This window comes from Bradysia coprophila, unplaced genomic scaffold, assembly GCF_014529535.1.
Source record: "Bradysia coprophila strain Holo2 unplaced genomic scaffold, BU_Bcop_v1 contig_358, whole genome shotgun sequence".
Taxonomy (NCBI): Eukaryota; Metazoa; Arthropoda; class Insecta; order Diptera; family Sciaridae; genus Bradysia; species Bradysia coprophila.
This window is the reverse complement of record NW_023503616.1, coordinates 6,716,265-6,734,820: the sequence shown is the minus strand read 5'-3', so window position 1 is coordinate 6,734,820 and position 18,556 is coordinate 6,716,265. Positions and strand designations below refer to the sequence as shown.

Here is an 18,556-nt window from a genome sequence, read left to right as displayed (position 1 = left end):
AAATTTTGGTTTTAGCTACATTTTCGCTTGGTTTTTAATTGTTACATTAGGCTTCACAATTAAGAGTATCTTTATGCAATATAAACCGTTTGAGTTTGAAAAAAGAGGTTTTGTATCAGTGAACAATATAGGAAAGCGTTCAGTACGTCTCAACACACAAAAGAACGTAAAACATATTTGTACATTTAGCCACCCTACGTCCGTCATAGCTTCTATTGTCTTCAAAAACATATTGTGCGCTTGTCATGATATGTATCAGAAGTTTGTTTATTTATGTGTCTCATCTAAAATGCTCGCCAGCAAAATTTTGATCATTAAATTCAACGACAAAATTGATCTAAATGTTACAATAATTGTGAATAAATGTGAAGTTAATGTGGTTTTGTTTTCTCTTCATAAAGGAATTTGCATCAGTTCGATGTAAAGTGCGGAGCACCATTAGAAAAAAAACTTGTCGCTGAAGAATGATCAAAAAGTTGCTGGACGCAATAGCTTCAACTAATGCTTTGCAGGATATAGAATCAAAATTAGAGAAACACCAAGAGCCGTCCATTTGAAATCTTCATCAACATCATTTCAACTGAGGCTTTTTTTAAACGAAACGGAGGTTCGCTCTCAGATTTGGATCGGAACAACATTCTTTTTCGCTAAAGCTCGTAGCCGTCGTGAATCAAGATTCTCGTGAAGAATCGCCAAAAATAAAAAATCGGCAAAGTGTGAAGAAACGCCGACAGAAACAAAGAATGATAAATTTGTCTTTGTTGCGTTTCTTCACACTTTGGCAATTCTTCGTGGTGATTAAACAAATCAACCACAAATGATGATGATTTTGTTCAATCCTTGGAAATTTATCCTTTTACGAAAGGTATCGCAAAGGCGGTATTTGTTCGATGCTAGTGAATCTATCCTTTTATAAAGGTTACGAAATACTGCCTGGTTCGATCCTAAGGAAACTCTTATTTTACGTCAGGTAAAGTAAAGGCATCTTGATCCATCCTGGGCAATTCATACTTTAACGAAAGATCCCGAGGAAACTTTCATTTTACGAAAGATAATGTAAAGACATTTCAAAAACGTATTTTTTCACTTTGGCGTTTCCTCACACTCTGGCGATTTTTCTCTTCTTAACACTCTATCGACTCTTCTTGGCAATTCATCATTATGGTTGATTATGGTTGATTTGAAAAATCAACAAGAAAAATCGTCATATTGTGAAGAAAAACCAAGAAATATCGCCCAATAGTAAAGAAACTCCAAGGATCATAGAGAATTGAAAATTTGTCTTTATGGCGTATCTTCACACTTCTGAGACTTTTCTTGATGATTTAACAAATCAACTAAATATGATGAATTGTCAAGAAAAATCGCCAAAGTGTGAAGAAACTCCAAAATATGACAAATCACCAAATAATACAATATTGTAGATTTGACTTTGGCGATACTTCACTGCTGTGTGGATGGATAAACTTCCAGAAGATTTTTTTGTCAAAAAAAGCAACACTTAGTCCAACTTTTTATTTAGAAAAAGATTGTACGGGACAGTATGTACCGCATATCATATAATTCCTCTTGTTAGAAATCTACGAAGCCAAAATATAATTTCGGACTACAAGTAAACCGTCTCGACTGTCCAGTAGTTATTTTATCTACTGTAAGTTGAAAAAATTCATAATTTTCAGCATGAATCTAGTTAGCAAAGACAGTCAATTTACACACGAAAATTTCCGTGCGCATAAGTTTATATATTGGTTATATGCCTTAAGCATATAACCAATATAGAAACTTATGCGCACGCAACTGACAGAATCCTACTACGATCATGTGAAGTAGGATTTTGAGTTGATGTGTTTTGCTTGAAAATTATGAATATTTCAACTAACAGTAGATAAAATCTTGTTGCTAACACGTTAGTAAATGGGGTTTTGCGCACACGATGTGTTGCCGAACTCGCTCCGATCGTATCGGCAAACTCACATCTAGTGCGCAAAAGAAGCCCATTTACTAACTTGTTAGCAAAATAGCTATTCCTAATGAATGCAAAAAGACTATTTCAACACTAGTTAGGAAAACATAGTTTTTATGTGAATGTTTCTGAGGTTTTCCATCTTAATATTTTCATGAAGTTACAAATGATCCACAGAAAACTTTATTACTCTAGAACGAGGTCGGAAATACAATAAAATAAATAGAAAACCGATTTGGAAATTGTACTTCTGTTTGATATTAAAATTCTTTGGAAATCGTAACAGCAAGCATAACTGCATGAGCAGGCATTTATAAATCATGAACTTTGAAGTTCGTCATATATTCATATTCTTATCTTATTCCTGACCAGATTCTGTTTTCATGCTTGAGCTCAATCATGAGCTTCACTTATACAAAGAGTTGAATTTATTTACTATGCCAAATTGTAATTTTGCAAAAAGAATGTTCCGAATCTGCGTTTCGTTTAAAAAAAGCCTTTAGTTGAAATGATGATTGTGAAGATTTCAAATGGTGTTTCTTGGTGTTTCTCTAATTTTGATTCTATATCCTGCAAAGCATTAGTTGAAGCTATTGCGTCCAGCAACTTTTTGATCATTCTTCAGCGACAAGTTTTTTTTCTAATGGTGCTCCGCACTTTACGTCGAACTGATGAAAATTCCTTTATGAGGAGAAAACAAAACCACATTAACTTCACTATTATTCACAATTATTTTAACATTTAGATCAATCTGGCCGTTGAATTTAATGATCAAAATTTTGCTGGCGAGCATTTTAGATGAGACACATAAATAAACAAACTTCTGATACATATCATGACAAGCGCACAATATGTTTTTGAAGACAATAGAAGCTATGACGGACGTAGGGTGGCTAAATGTACAAATATGTTTTACGTTCTTTTGTGTGTTGAGACGTACTGAACGCTTTCCTATATTGTTCACTGATACAAAACCTCTTTTTTCAAACTCAAACGGTTTATATTGCATAAAGATACTCTTAATTGTGAAGCCTAATGTAACAATTAAAAACCAAGCGAAAATGTAGCTAAAACCAAAATTTAGTTTATCCACCCTATATCACATTTTGAAATCGTGACTGCAGCGCCATCATTGTGACCGCTGTGTTAACTAAATTTAAATTTGTGGATTCCATTGTTGTGGGATAAAGTGTGGGTTAAATAAGATTAATACCTTTGGAAAACCCGAAAACTAAATTTCTTCGACTGTAACGCTTGTTGCTGTACAAGCATATAGACAAAAATAGCTTATGGTTAAGGTTATTAATATTGTTATTGTTTTGATATAGTGAAGTGGGACTGCCAATATTCACAATAAAAAGCGTGCCACTATTAATCAAGATCATCAGTCAGTAATATTGTCGCTCTGATCAAATCACAGTTTCTGTGTAGCACACAAAGATAATTGTCCCATGGCATTTAACGTTATCAGATCAGTCAACCGGCTAAATTTAATTTTTTAGAATTTGTGAGATAGTTTTCGAATGTTCCCTTCCATTATTATTGCTCTTTATTTTACGTTCGAAAAACTATTGAACGAAATACCTTTTTTAATATTTCTAAGTGTTTTGTTTAACTTCCTACTAAATCATCCTACTGCATTTTATTTTTTAGAATTTGTGAAATAGTTTTCGAATGGCCCTACATTGTCTATTGAATTGGATTCTTGTAACTTTTTGTACACTTTCGGGTGGTATCAAATACATTTTCTTGTATGCATCACTCAAACCCACTGTACGACTCATTTTTTCTTCAATAAATGTCCAATTACACTAGATAATTGTAACACCAATCAGTGTTGGCATGAAACCACACTATTTCCTTGAACTTACGCAAAAAATTAAAAACATTGAAGAAGTAAATCGAAAATATGAGAAAATATAATTTACTATTCCTGGTTTTGGATGTTCTGGAGCTAAAGAAATATTTATTTTCGAGTGTCGAGACAATTGGAGAAAATGAGATGTTTAAAATTAGGCAATTATTTTAATATTTTTGGTTTTAGTGCAGTCAATTGATTAACATAATGAAAACCGAATTAACTTTTAGTTAAATAAAAGGTGACCTTTTATGTGCAATTTGAGCAGTCTTTTTTTCGCTTATCTTAAAATAAAAATATTTTTTTGACCTTTTATACTTATGCTTTCAAAAACACAACTTTCTGCATTTTATTTTTTTAGAATTTGTGAAATAGTTTTCGAATGTGTCCCGTATATAGTGAATAAATCTAATGCATAAAGGTTTAGCATTTGTGAAACAATTTTTCGAGTATTTTTGTCTAACCATCAAACTGATCAAACTGTCGACCTTTTCAGATATTTTAATGAAAAATGACCATGTCATGATTATGAGTGTCTGGTATAATACGTTTTTCACCATTTTATTTTTTTAGAATTTGTGAAATAGTTTTCGAATGGTTCACGTAAATTGGAATAACGGTGTTAACGTAAATCTAATGCATTTTAGTTTTTTTTTTAGAATTTGTGAAATAGTTTTCGAATGTGTCCCGTATTTAGTGACTAAATCTAATGCATTTTATGGTTTAGAATTTGTGAAACAGTTTTCGAATGTTGCTGTCTAACTATCAAACTGTCGAACTTTTCAGATATTTTAATGAAAAATGACCATGTCATGATTATGAGTGTCTGGTATAATACGTTTTTCACCATTTTATTTTTTTAGAATTTGTGAAATAGTTTTCGAATGGTTCACGTAAATTGGAATAACGGTGTAGCGCTCGTCTACTCTATTCGTTAAAACACTTCAACACTTATTGATTCGTATTTAATTTAATTGTATAAAGATTAACGAAGCCTAATTGCCAGGATTTCCCGAGCGGTTGGAATTGGCTTTAGGCGTACCGATGATGAAATTTAGTAAACTCAATTAACTTTATTTTCGAGAATAAACAAACAACTCTTTTCTTTTAAAAGATGAAGAATGAAACTTTATTCACTAAATAGTTTTCACTTTAACAAATTTTATTTCTAATTATTTTTCTAACACTTTTAACTTATTTAATTAATGAAATAATTGATTCAAACGTAACACACAACGAAGCTTATGAATTCACGACGACGCGAAAGGATAAGATAAGACAAGACAACCTCTGGATTGTTCCAGCGGTATTATTTATAATCTTATAATCATCGAATATGCCTAAGGGAAGGGTTAGAGGTTAATTTTAGATTTTTATGAAAATGGGAATATGCGGTGGCATGATTTTAATGCTACGCGTGCGACCGTATTTGGGAATGGATTCCTATTTTAGTTTAGGATGGGATTGGGTTTCGTTGATCAGTTTCGATTGATTGATTATTTTGATGTAAGTAGTGATGATTTCACTACAACGGTGTTAACGTAAATCTAATGCATTTTAGTTTTTTTTAGAATTTGTGTAATAGTTTTCGAATGTGTGATGTCCCAGTCCCGGCTATGTGATATTCTGGGGCACACTTTAAAACACTTGTGATCACTGAACAATATTTTAAAAAAAAGTCCAAAAATTGGTTCCAACAATAATTTATTTCGCAAATGAAAATTATATCGTTCTTCTATAACATAATTTGTCACTAGTAAAACAAGTTAGCCAACATTATTTTTATGAACAACCGGCTGATCAAGAAAGGACTCGACCGTTCACTTCGAAATATTACAACTGACTGATCTCAAATCATTTTTCTACAGCCATCTAAACCCAGATCATGATCATGATCTCGTCTCGCTATCAAACCACACCCTCTGAAAGAACAAACGGATCATTCATATGACATAAAATAGTCGCATGAATATATGGACAGCAGATGTTTCCACTTTAATAGTGTCTAGACAGCATTTCCTTTCACACACTTGACTTATCTCATGGGTCAAAGTGTAAATGCGTCTGATCTGTATTTCACATATCCACTTATCTCATGTGAACAAATTCATAAATGAATTCTCACAAATATCCATATCAAACAAACGGCTCATTATGCAACGAGTCCGTTATGTATATATGATTCTAAGAATATCCAACCTCAATAAGATTTCGTGGAATATTCTAGAATCAATATATTACTGGTATTATTCCCAGTTCGGGATGTGGGATACCACAGCACTCCCCCTGTTAATGCTTGTGTAGAACAATTCTATATAAGCATTGATATATTACGGTCATATGAACTTGAGTACATAGCAGCATAACTATTCGATCGTATAGTGCACTTAATGATGCGCAGGTATAGTGCGCATGTATATCAATGGTATGCAAATAATATGCAATACGCTATTGATGCGCAAGTATAGTGCGCATATATAGCAGTGATATACAAGTTAATGCTTGTGTAGAATAATTCTATATAAGCATTGATATATTACGGTCATATGAACTTGAGTACATAGCAGCATAACTATTCGATCGTATAGTGCACTTAATGATGCGCAGGTATAGTGCGCATGTATATCAATGGTATGCAAATAATATGCAATACGCTATTGATGCGCAAGTATAGTGCGCATATATAGCAGTGATATACAAGTAACATGGAGTGTGCTGTATGATATATGTTTTGTTGTTGTGTATCATAATAATTAAGAATGAACATAATTGTTATGGTATGATTCATCTTGATGCACATGCAGGATGCGCATGTCAATCATTCTAGAAGTTAATGACTTACGTAGGATTAAGTTGAACCATTAGAGTCAATGTACTAATGAATCAATTACGTAGGTTGATTCATTAACACCTCTTTGTTTAGATTAAGTTCTTTGTTAGAATTTAGTATAAATACTGTAACAATTGATTGAATAAATCAGAGTTTAATTCTCCTTTGAGAAGAGAACAACTTAAGTTTTACTTATACCGATAACGAACACGTATTATAGTAGTTTACTAAACATAAATTGGTGACCCCGACGTTTGACGTGTAAAGCGTTGGTAACAGTAATAAATTGTAAAAAGAATTTCTAAGGGACTGCAGCCCTGAAGGAATTCTTTAAGCATTTGGACTTGGTTGGCAACCGTAAACCCTCAGCTCTAAGGCAATCGTTACGAAAGGAGCAAAGGAAAGTATTTGGACTTGGTTGACAACGGAAAGTCAAAGCTCTGGGCAGTTATTGGAACTACTGAAGGGAGCATAAATCAAGTATTGGGCTTGATTGGAAAAACAAATCGCAGCTCTAAACCAGTCACATAGAGACGCTGAAAGGAATATAAATTAAAAACCGGTAAAAAATGTCAGACACCACGGCGATGCTCAATGAGCAACAGGTGATTGGGGATCGCATGAAACAAAGGGTGCAAGCATTCCAAGCATTGGCGTTGGAAAGAAAAAGTGTACAATACTTAAAAGAAAGAATTCAGAGAGTTGATGCTGATTGGGCAATTTTCTTTAAAAACAACACTGAATTAAAACAAAGCGATCAGGTAGAAAGCTCGCATTTGTACTTTAGTTCCGACTATTACAATAAAATTGAAAAAATAGTGAAGGAATATCGTGAAGAATTAATTCAACACCTTGAGGAATTAACTAAAAGTCAGGATACAAATCCAGGACCAAATCCACAAAGCAGCATTACGGATCCAGCTATAATAAGTATGGTCTCAGCTAACCAGGATCCTGCAATGGTGGTGAATATTGCAAAAACAACTCTGGCTAACTTTGATAAAATGCTTCGTGAATACTATGACAATGAAGCTATTATGGACAAGATTGACGCAAAAGCAATGCGCCAAATGATCATCAAAAAATGGGAAATGATCACGGAAATGAACTCTAAAGTTATGTTCACGCCAGGGTATGACATTCATATCTACTTTAAAATGGAAAGTGGAATGGGCAGAATCTTCGCAAAAACAATCGAAGATAAGAACACAATGACATCAAATACGAAACTGCCAAAGTTGGAACTTCCAAAGTTCAAAGGTGACTACTTGGAATGGGAACCGTTCCAACAATTGTTCATGAAAATGATTGACAATCAATCGAATATGAGTGGCTCCGAAAAATTGGCATATTTAAAAGGACAACTGGAAGGTGAACCAAAAACGTTAGTTCAGGCATTACCAGTCATAGACGAAAGTTATGAAGCCGCATGGGATATATTGAACCGTAGATTTCGCGACAAGCATACGATTTTAAAGACCGCACTGGATAAAATTTTTAAAGGAGAAAAAATGAATCCAAGATCAATCAAGCAAATGAAAAAAGTGTATGATAGCATCAACCAAGCGTATATGATAATCGATAACATGAATATAAATGATGCTCTTCTGCAGTACATGTTTTACTACGCAGTGGAAGGACGAATCGATGGCCTCAGTATGAACATTTACGAAAATACATTGACGGAAGTTGGCGAATTGCGAAGCTACAGGCATTTCATGAAATTTATGAACATGAGAATTCACCACTTAAGCAGCAAAGCACCGAGCAAAGTGAAGCACCGAGTGAAAGTGGTAAAAATTATCAAAAACCGCAAAGCAACCAAAACAATAAATCGAAAGTGAGCACTGCGCTAGTTGCAAATAAAAACGAAAAAGGCAACAAGCACTTCAATAAAAGTGATAGTGATTACTGCAATTGTAAAGAAAAAGAGCATAAAATATGGAGTTGTCCTGTTTTCTTAAAGAGCACTCCTGCCGAGAGAATTAAGGAAATAAGAAAAAACAGATGCTTCAATTGTTTAAATAAGGGACATAAAACCAACGAGTGTAAAAGATCCAACTGCCCGAAATGTGACAAAAAACACAATAGCTTATTACATATAGAAGAAGCTAAAAAAGTGCAAACAGTGTTATTAGGAAATAACGAAAGAGAAGTGGAACATGTGTTCTTAGCCACTGTAGCAGTGCACATAATTGATAAAAATGGATCACCAGTGCAAGTAAGAGCATTATTGGACTCCGGATCCCAACTCAATTTAATGACCGAACGAATGCAGAAAAAATTGGGATTAACGTACAAGTGCGCAAATATGGAGCTGTTGGGAATAGGTGAAGTAAAAACAAATGCGAAAAAACGAACAGTTATTACGGTAAAATCACCAGTATCCAGCTTTAAGGAAAATTTGGAAGTATTTTTGTTAAAAACGGTTGCAACTGAGCAGCCAGAAAAAAGAATTGATATAACTAATTGGAACATCCCTAAGGACATTCAATTAGCGGACAAGCAATTCAACGTACCATCAAAAGTCGATCTGATCTTAGGAGGAGAAATATTCTTCAAATTGTTAAAATGTGGCGAAAGATCAATCGGTAATGGATTACCAACTTTACAAGAAAGTGTATTCGGATGGATAGTTACAGGAAAAGTGCTAGGACTGACACCATCTCAGGCATATGTTGGCATTGCTACCGAAAGTGCATTGGAAACCCAATTGGCGAAATTTTGGGCAATCGAAGAAAAAGCTCAAAGCGAGAAACCATTAACACAACTGGAGCAATCTTGTGAGAAGTTTTTCCAAAATACTACAGAAAGAGACGAAAAAACAGGAAAGTTCATTGTCCATCTGCAATTTACAAAACATCCATCCATTTTGGGAAATTCGGAAAAAATGGCAATTCGCCGTTTCCAGCATTTGGAGAGGAAATTTAAAAACGATCCAGATATGAAAAACGAATACGTGCAGTTCCTAAGAGAATATGAGAAACTTGGGCACATGACAGAAATTGGAAAGAACTTAGTTAATCCAAAAAACTATTTCATTCCACATCATGCAGTACGAAATCCAGGCAGCAGCACTACCAAATTTCGTGTAGTATTTGATGGATCTGCAAAATCAACTAGCAACATATCGATAAATGAAATATTAGCCAACGGGCCAATTTTGCAGCAAGATTTATTTTCGATAATGGTTAGATTCAGAACTCATCAATATGCGCTATCCGCTGACATAACCAAAATGTACAGACAAGTGGAAGTATGCAAAGAAGAAAGGCCGTATCAGATGATTGTATGGAGAGAAAACGAAAATCAACCGTTGAAGTACTACGAATTAAACACACTTACTTATGGAACAACTTGCGCCTCATATTTGGCAATAAAGTGTTTACACGCATTGGCTGAACAACATAAAGAAAAATATCCATTGGCATTCATAGCAGCAAAAAGAGATTTCAATGTTGATGATCTGATGACTGGAAGTGATCAAATAGTAGAAGCTGTGGAGCTTCAGCGACAAATGATAGAAATGTGTAACAAAGCAAATTTTACGTTGCACAAATGGTGTTCAAATAGTCCTACGTTACTGGCATCAATTCCAAAAGATAAGCAAGAAGTTAGTTTGGATATTAATGCAGAAAAGCAAGAAACAAAAGCTTTAGGCATAAAATGGGTACCGAAGGATGACATATTTAAAATATCGTATACACCGAAAGAAAATACAAAAATTACTAAAAGAACAATTTTATCGGAAAGTGCGCAACTTTTTGATCCTCTTGGAATGGTAAATCCAGTCATCTTAATGGCAAAAGTGTTTATGCAACATCTATGCATAATCCATATGGATTGGGATACGGAATTAATTGAAGAGTTGCAAGACAAATGGAAAAAATTCAGAAAAGAATTATTAAAATTGAATGAATTATCCTTTCCAAGAAAAGTAATAATTCAAAACGCAATAGACATTCAGCTGCATGGATTCTCCGATGCATCGGAAATGGCATATGGCACTTGCTTCTATTTGAGATCAATTGATGGTAATGGCAGCATTCAAAGCTCCTTAATCTGCTCAAAATCAAGGGTAGCACCTATCAATACCACAACACTACCAAGATTGGAGCTTTGTGCAGCTGTAACAATGGTTGAACTGGGGGAAAAATTAAAGCAAGCCTTAAACATCAATATTAGCAAAGCATTTTATTGGACGGATTCAGAAATAGTGCTTTCATGGGTGAAGGGAGACAAAAACTACAAAACGTTTGTAGCCAATAGAGTGGCAACCATCAAACGAAAAACAAATATTGATGAATGGAATTACATATATACTAAAGAGAATCCAGCTGACCTAATTTCAAGAGGCTTACTACCAGAGGACCTAAAGAAATCGAAATTATGGTGGCACGGTCCAGAATTTTTAATAAAACCAGAAAGTGATTGGCCAGAGGCAAAACCAGCATTTGTAAATGATCCAAGTGAAGAAAAGAAAGTAAAAACAGTGCTTACAGTGAATTCGTCGGAGCACTTCATTGACAGAATCAATCACAAAAATTCATTTGAAACATTAAAAAATGTAGTGGCCTACATGTTGAGAGTGAAGGATAAAACAAGCAATTCAAGTGAAATATCAGCCATTGAACAAAAAAGAGCTATTAAGGTTATTTTGCAATACGTACAACAGGAATTTCATGTGGAAATGAAAATGATTAAAAAAGGCATTGGTAGCAAATCAAAATTTGGACAATTGACACCATTCATTGACGAAGATGGAATAATAAGAGTTGGTGGACGATTAATAAAAGCAAAAATTAGTTATGAGCAAAAGCATCCCGCAATATTACCGAAAAATCACTTCGTAACGCGATTGATTATGGAGGACATTCATAAAAGGAATCATCATGCAGGAGCACAAGCATTGTTGTCATTTACCAGGCAGTATTATTGGCCTGAATCAGGAAAAAGATTGGCAACAAGGATAGTTAAAGAGTGCGTATTATGCACGAGGTCGAAACCCATGTTAATGCAGCAAATTATGGGGAATCTACCAGCAGAGCGAGTTAATATAGCAAGAGCATTTGTGCACACAAGTTTGGATTTCATGGGACCATTTGACATACACAGCATGCCACGAGGCAAGCGAATAACTAAAGGATACGTTTGCATATTCGTTTGTCTAACAACAAAGGCGGTGCACATGGAAGCAGCTCCAGATTTAAGCATTGACGGCTTTATTGGATGTCTAAAACGATTCATTGCCCGTAGAGGATTGGTAAAGAAATTAATATGCGACAATGGTACTAACTTCAGAGGAGCACATAATAAATTGGAAGAGTTGTATGAAATCATAACCAGTGAAAAGGGGAAGAGAAAAATCAGGAAATATTGTGTGGAACGAGATATAGATTGGTTCTTTACTCCAGCAAGAAGTCCGCATTTCAACGGTTTAAGTGAGGCCGCAGTAAAGTCAGCAAAACTTCACTTAACAAAAATTCTACATTCAGTCCAAATAACAATTATCGAGCTTGGAACAATATCAGCAGAAATAGAAGCAATCTTAAATTCTAGACCACTAACAGCAATGTCTAACGATCCAAATGACATCCAGCCGTTAACACCTGGACACTTTTTAATAGGAGCACCACTCAACACAATTGATGACAGATTATTACCTTACAGTTCGAAAGCAAAATTATGGCACAAATTGGTAGCGATGAGGAATCAATTTTGGGACAGATGGTCAAGCGAGTACTTATCAGAACTGCAAGGAAAAACAAAATGGAAATCTGAAAAAGAAAACATAAAAGTGGGCGACATGGTAGTCATAAAAAAGGATCATGTAAAACCGTTAAAATGGAAAATAGGCAGAATCGTTGAAATAACAACAGACGAGCATGGAAAAGTACGAGTTGCAAAAATAAAAGTTGCAAAAGCGGACGCATCAAATGCAATCAACTATAAAACGAAAAAAGTGGATACAAGCAAAATTCAATTGAAAACTCGTGTGATCACTAGATCAATTCATCAAATTTGCCCATTACCAGGAACTGCAAATGATGACGGCATAAATATTGAGAACAATTTTTCGAACAATGAACCAACATCTAAAAAATCAGCAGTCAAAAAAGCAAATAATGAAAATTTGAAAGACAAAAAGAAATTGAACCCTCAAGCAGAAGAATTTCAACCTATTGCTAGTCGAACTCGAGCAAAAGGATTGAAAGGAAGTATCCTGTTCCTATGTGCATTGTTTGCTCTAATACTTGGAATCAGTGCTAAAGAATGCGACTACACACCATTGAAGCATAGCCCTGGACTATTTTTCGAACAAAACGGAAAAATGAGATTAAGCACTGATAAATGGATAATAACGGGATACATTCGAATGGAACCGTATTGGAAACAAGAAGAGCAAATTCAATTTTTAATACGAAAATCGGAGGAAATATGCAATCGAATGGAAAGAGACAAATATTGCAACGCAACAATTGACGTGCTGCAACAACAATTTTCATCATTAAGCACAACTAACGAAATATTTAAGTCGTTTTCTCAAGCAAGCGTGTTGAGAAAACGGAGGGGAGTACTCGATGATATCGGAGATAAATCGCCAAACGAAAAATTGTTGTCTAGAAAGCGTAGAGGATGGATCAATTTCATTGGAACTGGTTTAAAAGTGGTAACCGGAGTAATGGATGACAATGATGCTCAGCAAATAAGCAAGCAGATCGAAGAATTGAAAAATGATAACAATTATCTGGTTAAAGTAATCGGAAATCAAACAACAATTCAAGATCTAACGTTAAATATTATTAAACAACAAGAAGAAGGAATTAGACAGCAAATATTGTATTTGAAAAACCAAATCGAGCTAATTCATAACCAAACCGCTACAAACCACGGTACAACGTTTAATATGCTGGCAATACAAATAACATCATTGATTCAAAACCAATTAACGCAACAAAATGCAATACTTGATTTGGTTACGCACGTCCATCATGGCAAAGTATCACCGATTGTCATTAGCCCCGCTCAGCTTAAGCAACACCTAATAGCAATATCCTCAAATATTACGAACGATTTAATGATACCTGGTGACAACATCCCGGAAAACGTGGCACACATATATAATTTGTTAGAAGCAAGAGTACGAGTATCAACGAATCAAATATTATTGAGAATTACCATCCCATTGATAAGCAGAGATATGTTTACATTGCACCATATAATTCCTGTTCCATTTCAACATGACAACACATTTCGAGCAATAACAACGCCATATCAGTATATTGCATTGAACAAACGACAAGACAGATATTATATGTTAACACCTCAACTATATGCACAATGCTTGCAGTTCGATGGAAACGTAATTATTTGTAAACAAAAATATCCAGTCTATACTGTACAACAGGACGAGGCATTATGTGAAATGGCAATTCTTACTCATGCATCAAAAGAAATACCGCCTCGATGTCATACAACTATAATGAAGAAAAATCAAGCGTGGTCTAAATTAATAACGCCTAATAGTTTTATATTTTCAGTACAAAACAAAAGCATATTAAATATGATATGCAAAGACAGCATAACATCATGCACTGTGCAAGGTTCTGGCATAATTGCTATTTCTCGGCAATGCATGATACAAACAGAGAACCTTGAATTTGCCTCCGAAAATATTTATGATGAAGACCAGCCAATCATTATAACTCCAGCATTGAATGCTACTACAGATATTGACATGGATATTGATCAATTGATTCAACAACCCATGGAGAGTTTTCCAACGTATAACATATCTAATGAATTGAATAATTTGCAAGCAGCAGTTTCAGATCAAAGAAAAATTCTTCAACACCCAGCGGTTAATACTCATCACATACACCACTATACATTGGTGTATATTATCATATTCGTGTTAATAACTGCAGCAATTTGTATTTTCATTAAAGAGCATTCAAAGCGGAAGAAATTCATAATAAACAACGATGAAAAGAAAATAAGTCAAGGTGATGTGCAATTGGAGCAACCTAGCACTGAATTACGATTCGCATAATGAAACTATTATATATGGCAGTTTGTAATTTTTGTTTACTAAAATTAAGGAGTATTTTTTTATATACTTACGTTTATGACTAATTGATGAAATTCTTTTTATACTTACAATAATGATAAAACTTTTTAGTTCAATCATGCTTACTCGTACATACTTACTTAAACTTTTGTTTCCGTTTGCATCGTGTTACAGTTACATAAGAGAAAAATGCACAGTTTCAATTTCTCAACAAAATAATATTTATTCAGAAAAGATCGAGTACAAAATCGTATTCTATTTCGAGAATACGAAGAACGCTTAAGACGCGATGAACATCTATCGGTGGTGTAACAAATGGAACCGCTGCAGCTCGTAACGGATGTGGTGCACGCACGACGAATCCTCGAGAAACTCTGTTATCAAGGGTCCACACAGCATGCGGCCACCATGTTCCTGCACGAACAACGAGCTCGATTGATAATGACCGGTGCAATACACTGCATAACGCTCTATTTTGATGGGCAACAGCAACATCAGCAGTCGAAATATTTGTAATCGGCTCACCTCGGCCATTAACGCAAACACCAGGCAGCATTATCGGTGAAGCACGACCAGTAGAACTCGGCATTGTCACATTTGGAACACCAACTGTTCCTGTAGGTGGTGCATTTGAGTTTATCACACCAGATGGTCCAGCCGCATTTTGTCTTTCGAAGGATGAGTGCGGGACTACTCGAATGTTAGTAGTAGCAACAGTCGGTCCTGATTGTGGAAAAACAGTACTTTGACCGGATGCGGGCAAAACCGGTGCTTCAGGCAATAATATTGGTACCGAAGAGGTCGTAGTATAAGTTGATGTTGGATCACTTGAAGAATTTGGACCACTTGAAGAAACTGGACCATTTGAAGAAATTGGATCACTATTGATGAACCCAAGCAATGGTGGCGAATGGTTATCAAAAGTGTCTCCAAAACCAGTTGACAAATCCAGAGGTTCGTCAGGCGTTTTCACTTTCCAAATCACAGTTTCTGTTGACGCAGTTGAACGTGGATGTGGAGTTTGGGCGCGTTTTAAGGTAATTGATAAGCGTTTCATCGTAACGGTGGGAACGTTAGAAGTTAACTGTGTAATTTTCTACTCAAAACATGTATTTATGGCCAAAATTAGGCAGACCTTGCATTTTCTTTTTAAGTAAAGCTTGGGAAACAAATGTTTTTGTAGTGATTTACATATAACATGAGGAATTTGATTATTTAAGATTATTTGATACCGTAATTCTAAGAAATAATTTAGTAGAACTCAGGAGTTCTACGGCTGGGAGTATGTTAATGCTTGTGTAGAATAATTCTATATAAGCATTGATATATTACGGTCATATGAACTTGAGTACATAGCAGCATAACTATTCGATCGTATAGTGCACTTAATGATGCGCAGGTATAGTGCGCATGTATATCAATGGTATGCAAATAATATGCAATACGCTATTGATGCGCAAGTATAGTGCGCATATATAGCAGTGATATACAAGTTAATGCTTGTGTAGAATAATTCTATATAAGCATTGATATATTACGGTCATATGAACTTGAGTACATAGCAGCATAACTATTCGATCGTATAGTGCACTTAATGATGCGCAGGTATAGTGCGCATGTATATCAATGGTATGCAAATAATATGCAATACGCTATTGATGCGCAAGTATAGTGCGCATATATAGCAGTGATATACAAGTAACATGGAGTGTGCTGTATGATATATGTTTTGTTGTTGTGTATCATAATAATTAAGAATGAACATAATTGTTATGGTATGATTCATCTTGATGCACATGCAGGATGCGCATGTCAATCATTCTAGAAGTTAATGACTTACGTAGGATTAAGTTGAACCATTAGAGTCAATGTACTAATGAATCAATTACGTAGGTTGATTCATTAACACCTCTTTGTTTAGATTAAGTTCTTTGTTAGAATTTAGTATAAATACTGTAACAATTGATTGAATAAATCAGAGTTTAATTCTCCTTTGAGAAGAGAACAACTTAAGTTTTACTTATACCGATAACGAACACGTATTATAGTAGTTTACTAAACACCCCCCTTCAAGATCCTTTGGGCAGTGAGACAAATTCAAGATCCGAGTCATAGATTCAACCGTTTACGTTAACGCACTCAAGAACTGAAAAACTTGCGATCTAAAACAATGTTGGCTTTTCTCATTTTCTCCTTATACCTAAACTCGAAATTCCCATTGATAAATCATAAAGAAACTTTCAACTAAAATATTCTCCTTCTTTTAGGATCAAAAATATAAGGCTAAAATGGGTATGAACATCAAAAACATTTTCCTTCTTTCAGGATAGAAATATAAATCTAAAATCTATAAAAATTTATGAATATCAAAAATTATTTCCTTCTTTCAGGATCAAAAATTAAATCTAAAAATTTATGAATATCAAAATAATTTCCTTCTTTTAGGACCAAAAATATAACCTCACAAAATTGTAACGGTCAACATATATATTCTTCCCTTCCCCTGGAGTCATATTTTAGATCACAACCTACAAATTCATTCAAGTCAAACTTATCGAATAAATATTCTCCAATTCAAATCAAACTCTTTGAATCAAAATCCTTCAAATCAAAACAAAATCCTTCAAACATAATACGTTAAATCCAATTTTCCAAAACAATAATTCTCTATATCCAATATTTCAAAGCAATAATCCGTCATATCCAATTCTTCAATCTAAAAACTTCAAATCCAATCAATTCTGTAACCTATAAATCCAATTCTAAATATTCCTCATATCCAATCAATTCGTTAAACAATAAATCCTTTAAACCAATTCATTTCGTCAATTCAAAAATCCAAATATCCTTCAAATCAATCAATTTCATCAAATCAAATAAAATCCTTTAAATTAGACCAAAAATTCAAATCGTGATCATCAAATATACTCCATTCGTCAGGGTCGAATACTTATCTCAAATGAGCTCACAAACAGTGAAAGAGTTCTCTCCTTTCATAACTCAACTAGACCGAATAAAATTATGAATATCAATATTTCTTTTTCCCATAATCAAAAATTCAAGTCTGACAATCATGTCGTCTTAATTCATGATCAAAAATCTCAAATATATAAAAAAAAAGTGAGCAACAACATTTCTTCTTTTCAAATGTGAATAATTATGTTTTTCTTTCCATTCATAACCAAAAACCTTAAATCTAGTAAAAATGTGAATAGTAATATTTCCTTCTTTTAGGACCAAAAATTTCTTAAACCTAATAAAATTGTGAGTAATTATACTCTCTTCATTCAGAACAAAAATTTTCAAATGCAATAAAAATGTGAATAATAATATTTTCTTCTCTTATGACCAAAAGCTTAACCCTAATAAAATTGTAAGTAATTATGTTGTCTTTATTTAGAACCAAAAAAATTTTTAATCTAATACGAATATGAATAACACTCTAAGATCAAAATTTAAAACTATCAAATTTGATAAACTTCGTAAATATTCCAAGTTCGGTGGCATCACACGATGCATGCCCGCCAGGAAAAGTAGAAAAACTCATTGAGGAAGTCGCAAGGATGAATCCGTCAAGGCACGAACAGTGTCAACCGGGTCGGTAGGAGGGACATTCGAGTGGGTGAGTGCGTGCATATGCATAATGCCAGAGGTAGCAAGACGTAAAGTAATATGTTGGCGGTAAATGTAACAGGCAGTGAAGGAAGTAGCCACCAAAACGATGCCCATGACCGCAAGAAGTCCCCAAATGAACCAACTATGGGACTCGACCATGTCAAATGTAGCTTGGGTGTGCCGTATGTTATCCTCATTTTGCCACTCAAGTTCAAGTTG

At 34.4% G+C, this 18,556-nt stretch overlaps 1 protein-coding gene across 1 annotated transcript; it reads left to right on the top strand.

Moving 5' to 3' along the window:
- The first annotated feature begins 8,900 nt into the window (after positions 1–8,900).
- LOC119081228 lies at positions 8,901–16,851 on the top strand. Its single transcript, XM_037189953.1, has one exon. It carries the CDS (start codon positions 8,912–8,914, stop codon positions 14,702–14,704), a length of 5,793 nt encoding a protein of 1,930 aa, XP_037045848.1. The 5' UTR covers positions 8,901–8,911; the 3' UTR covers positions 14,705–16,851.
- The last annotated feature ends 1,705 nt before the right edge of the window (positions 16,852–18,556 follow it).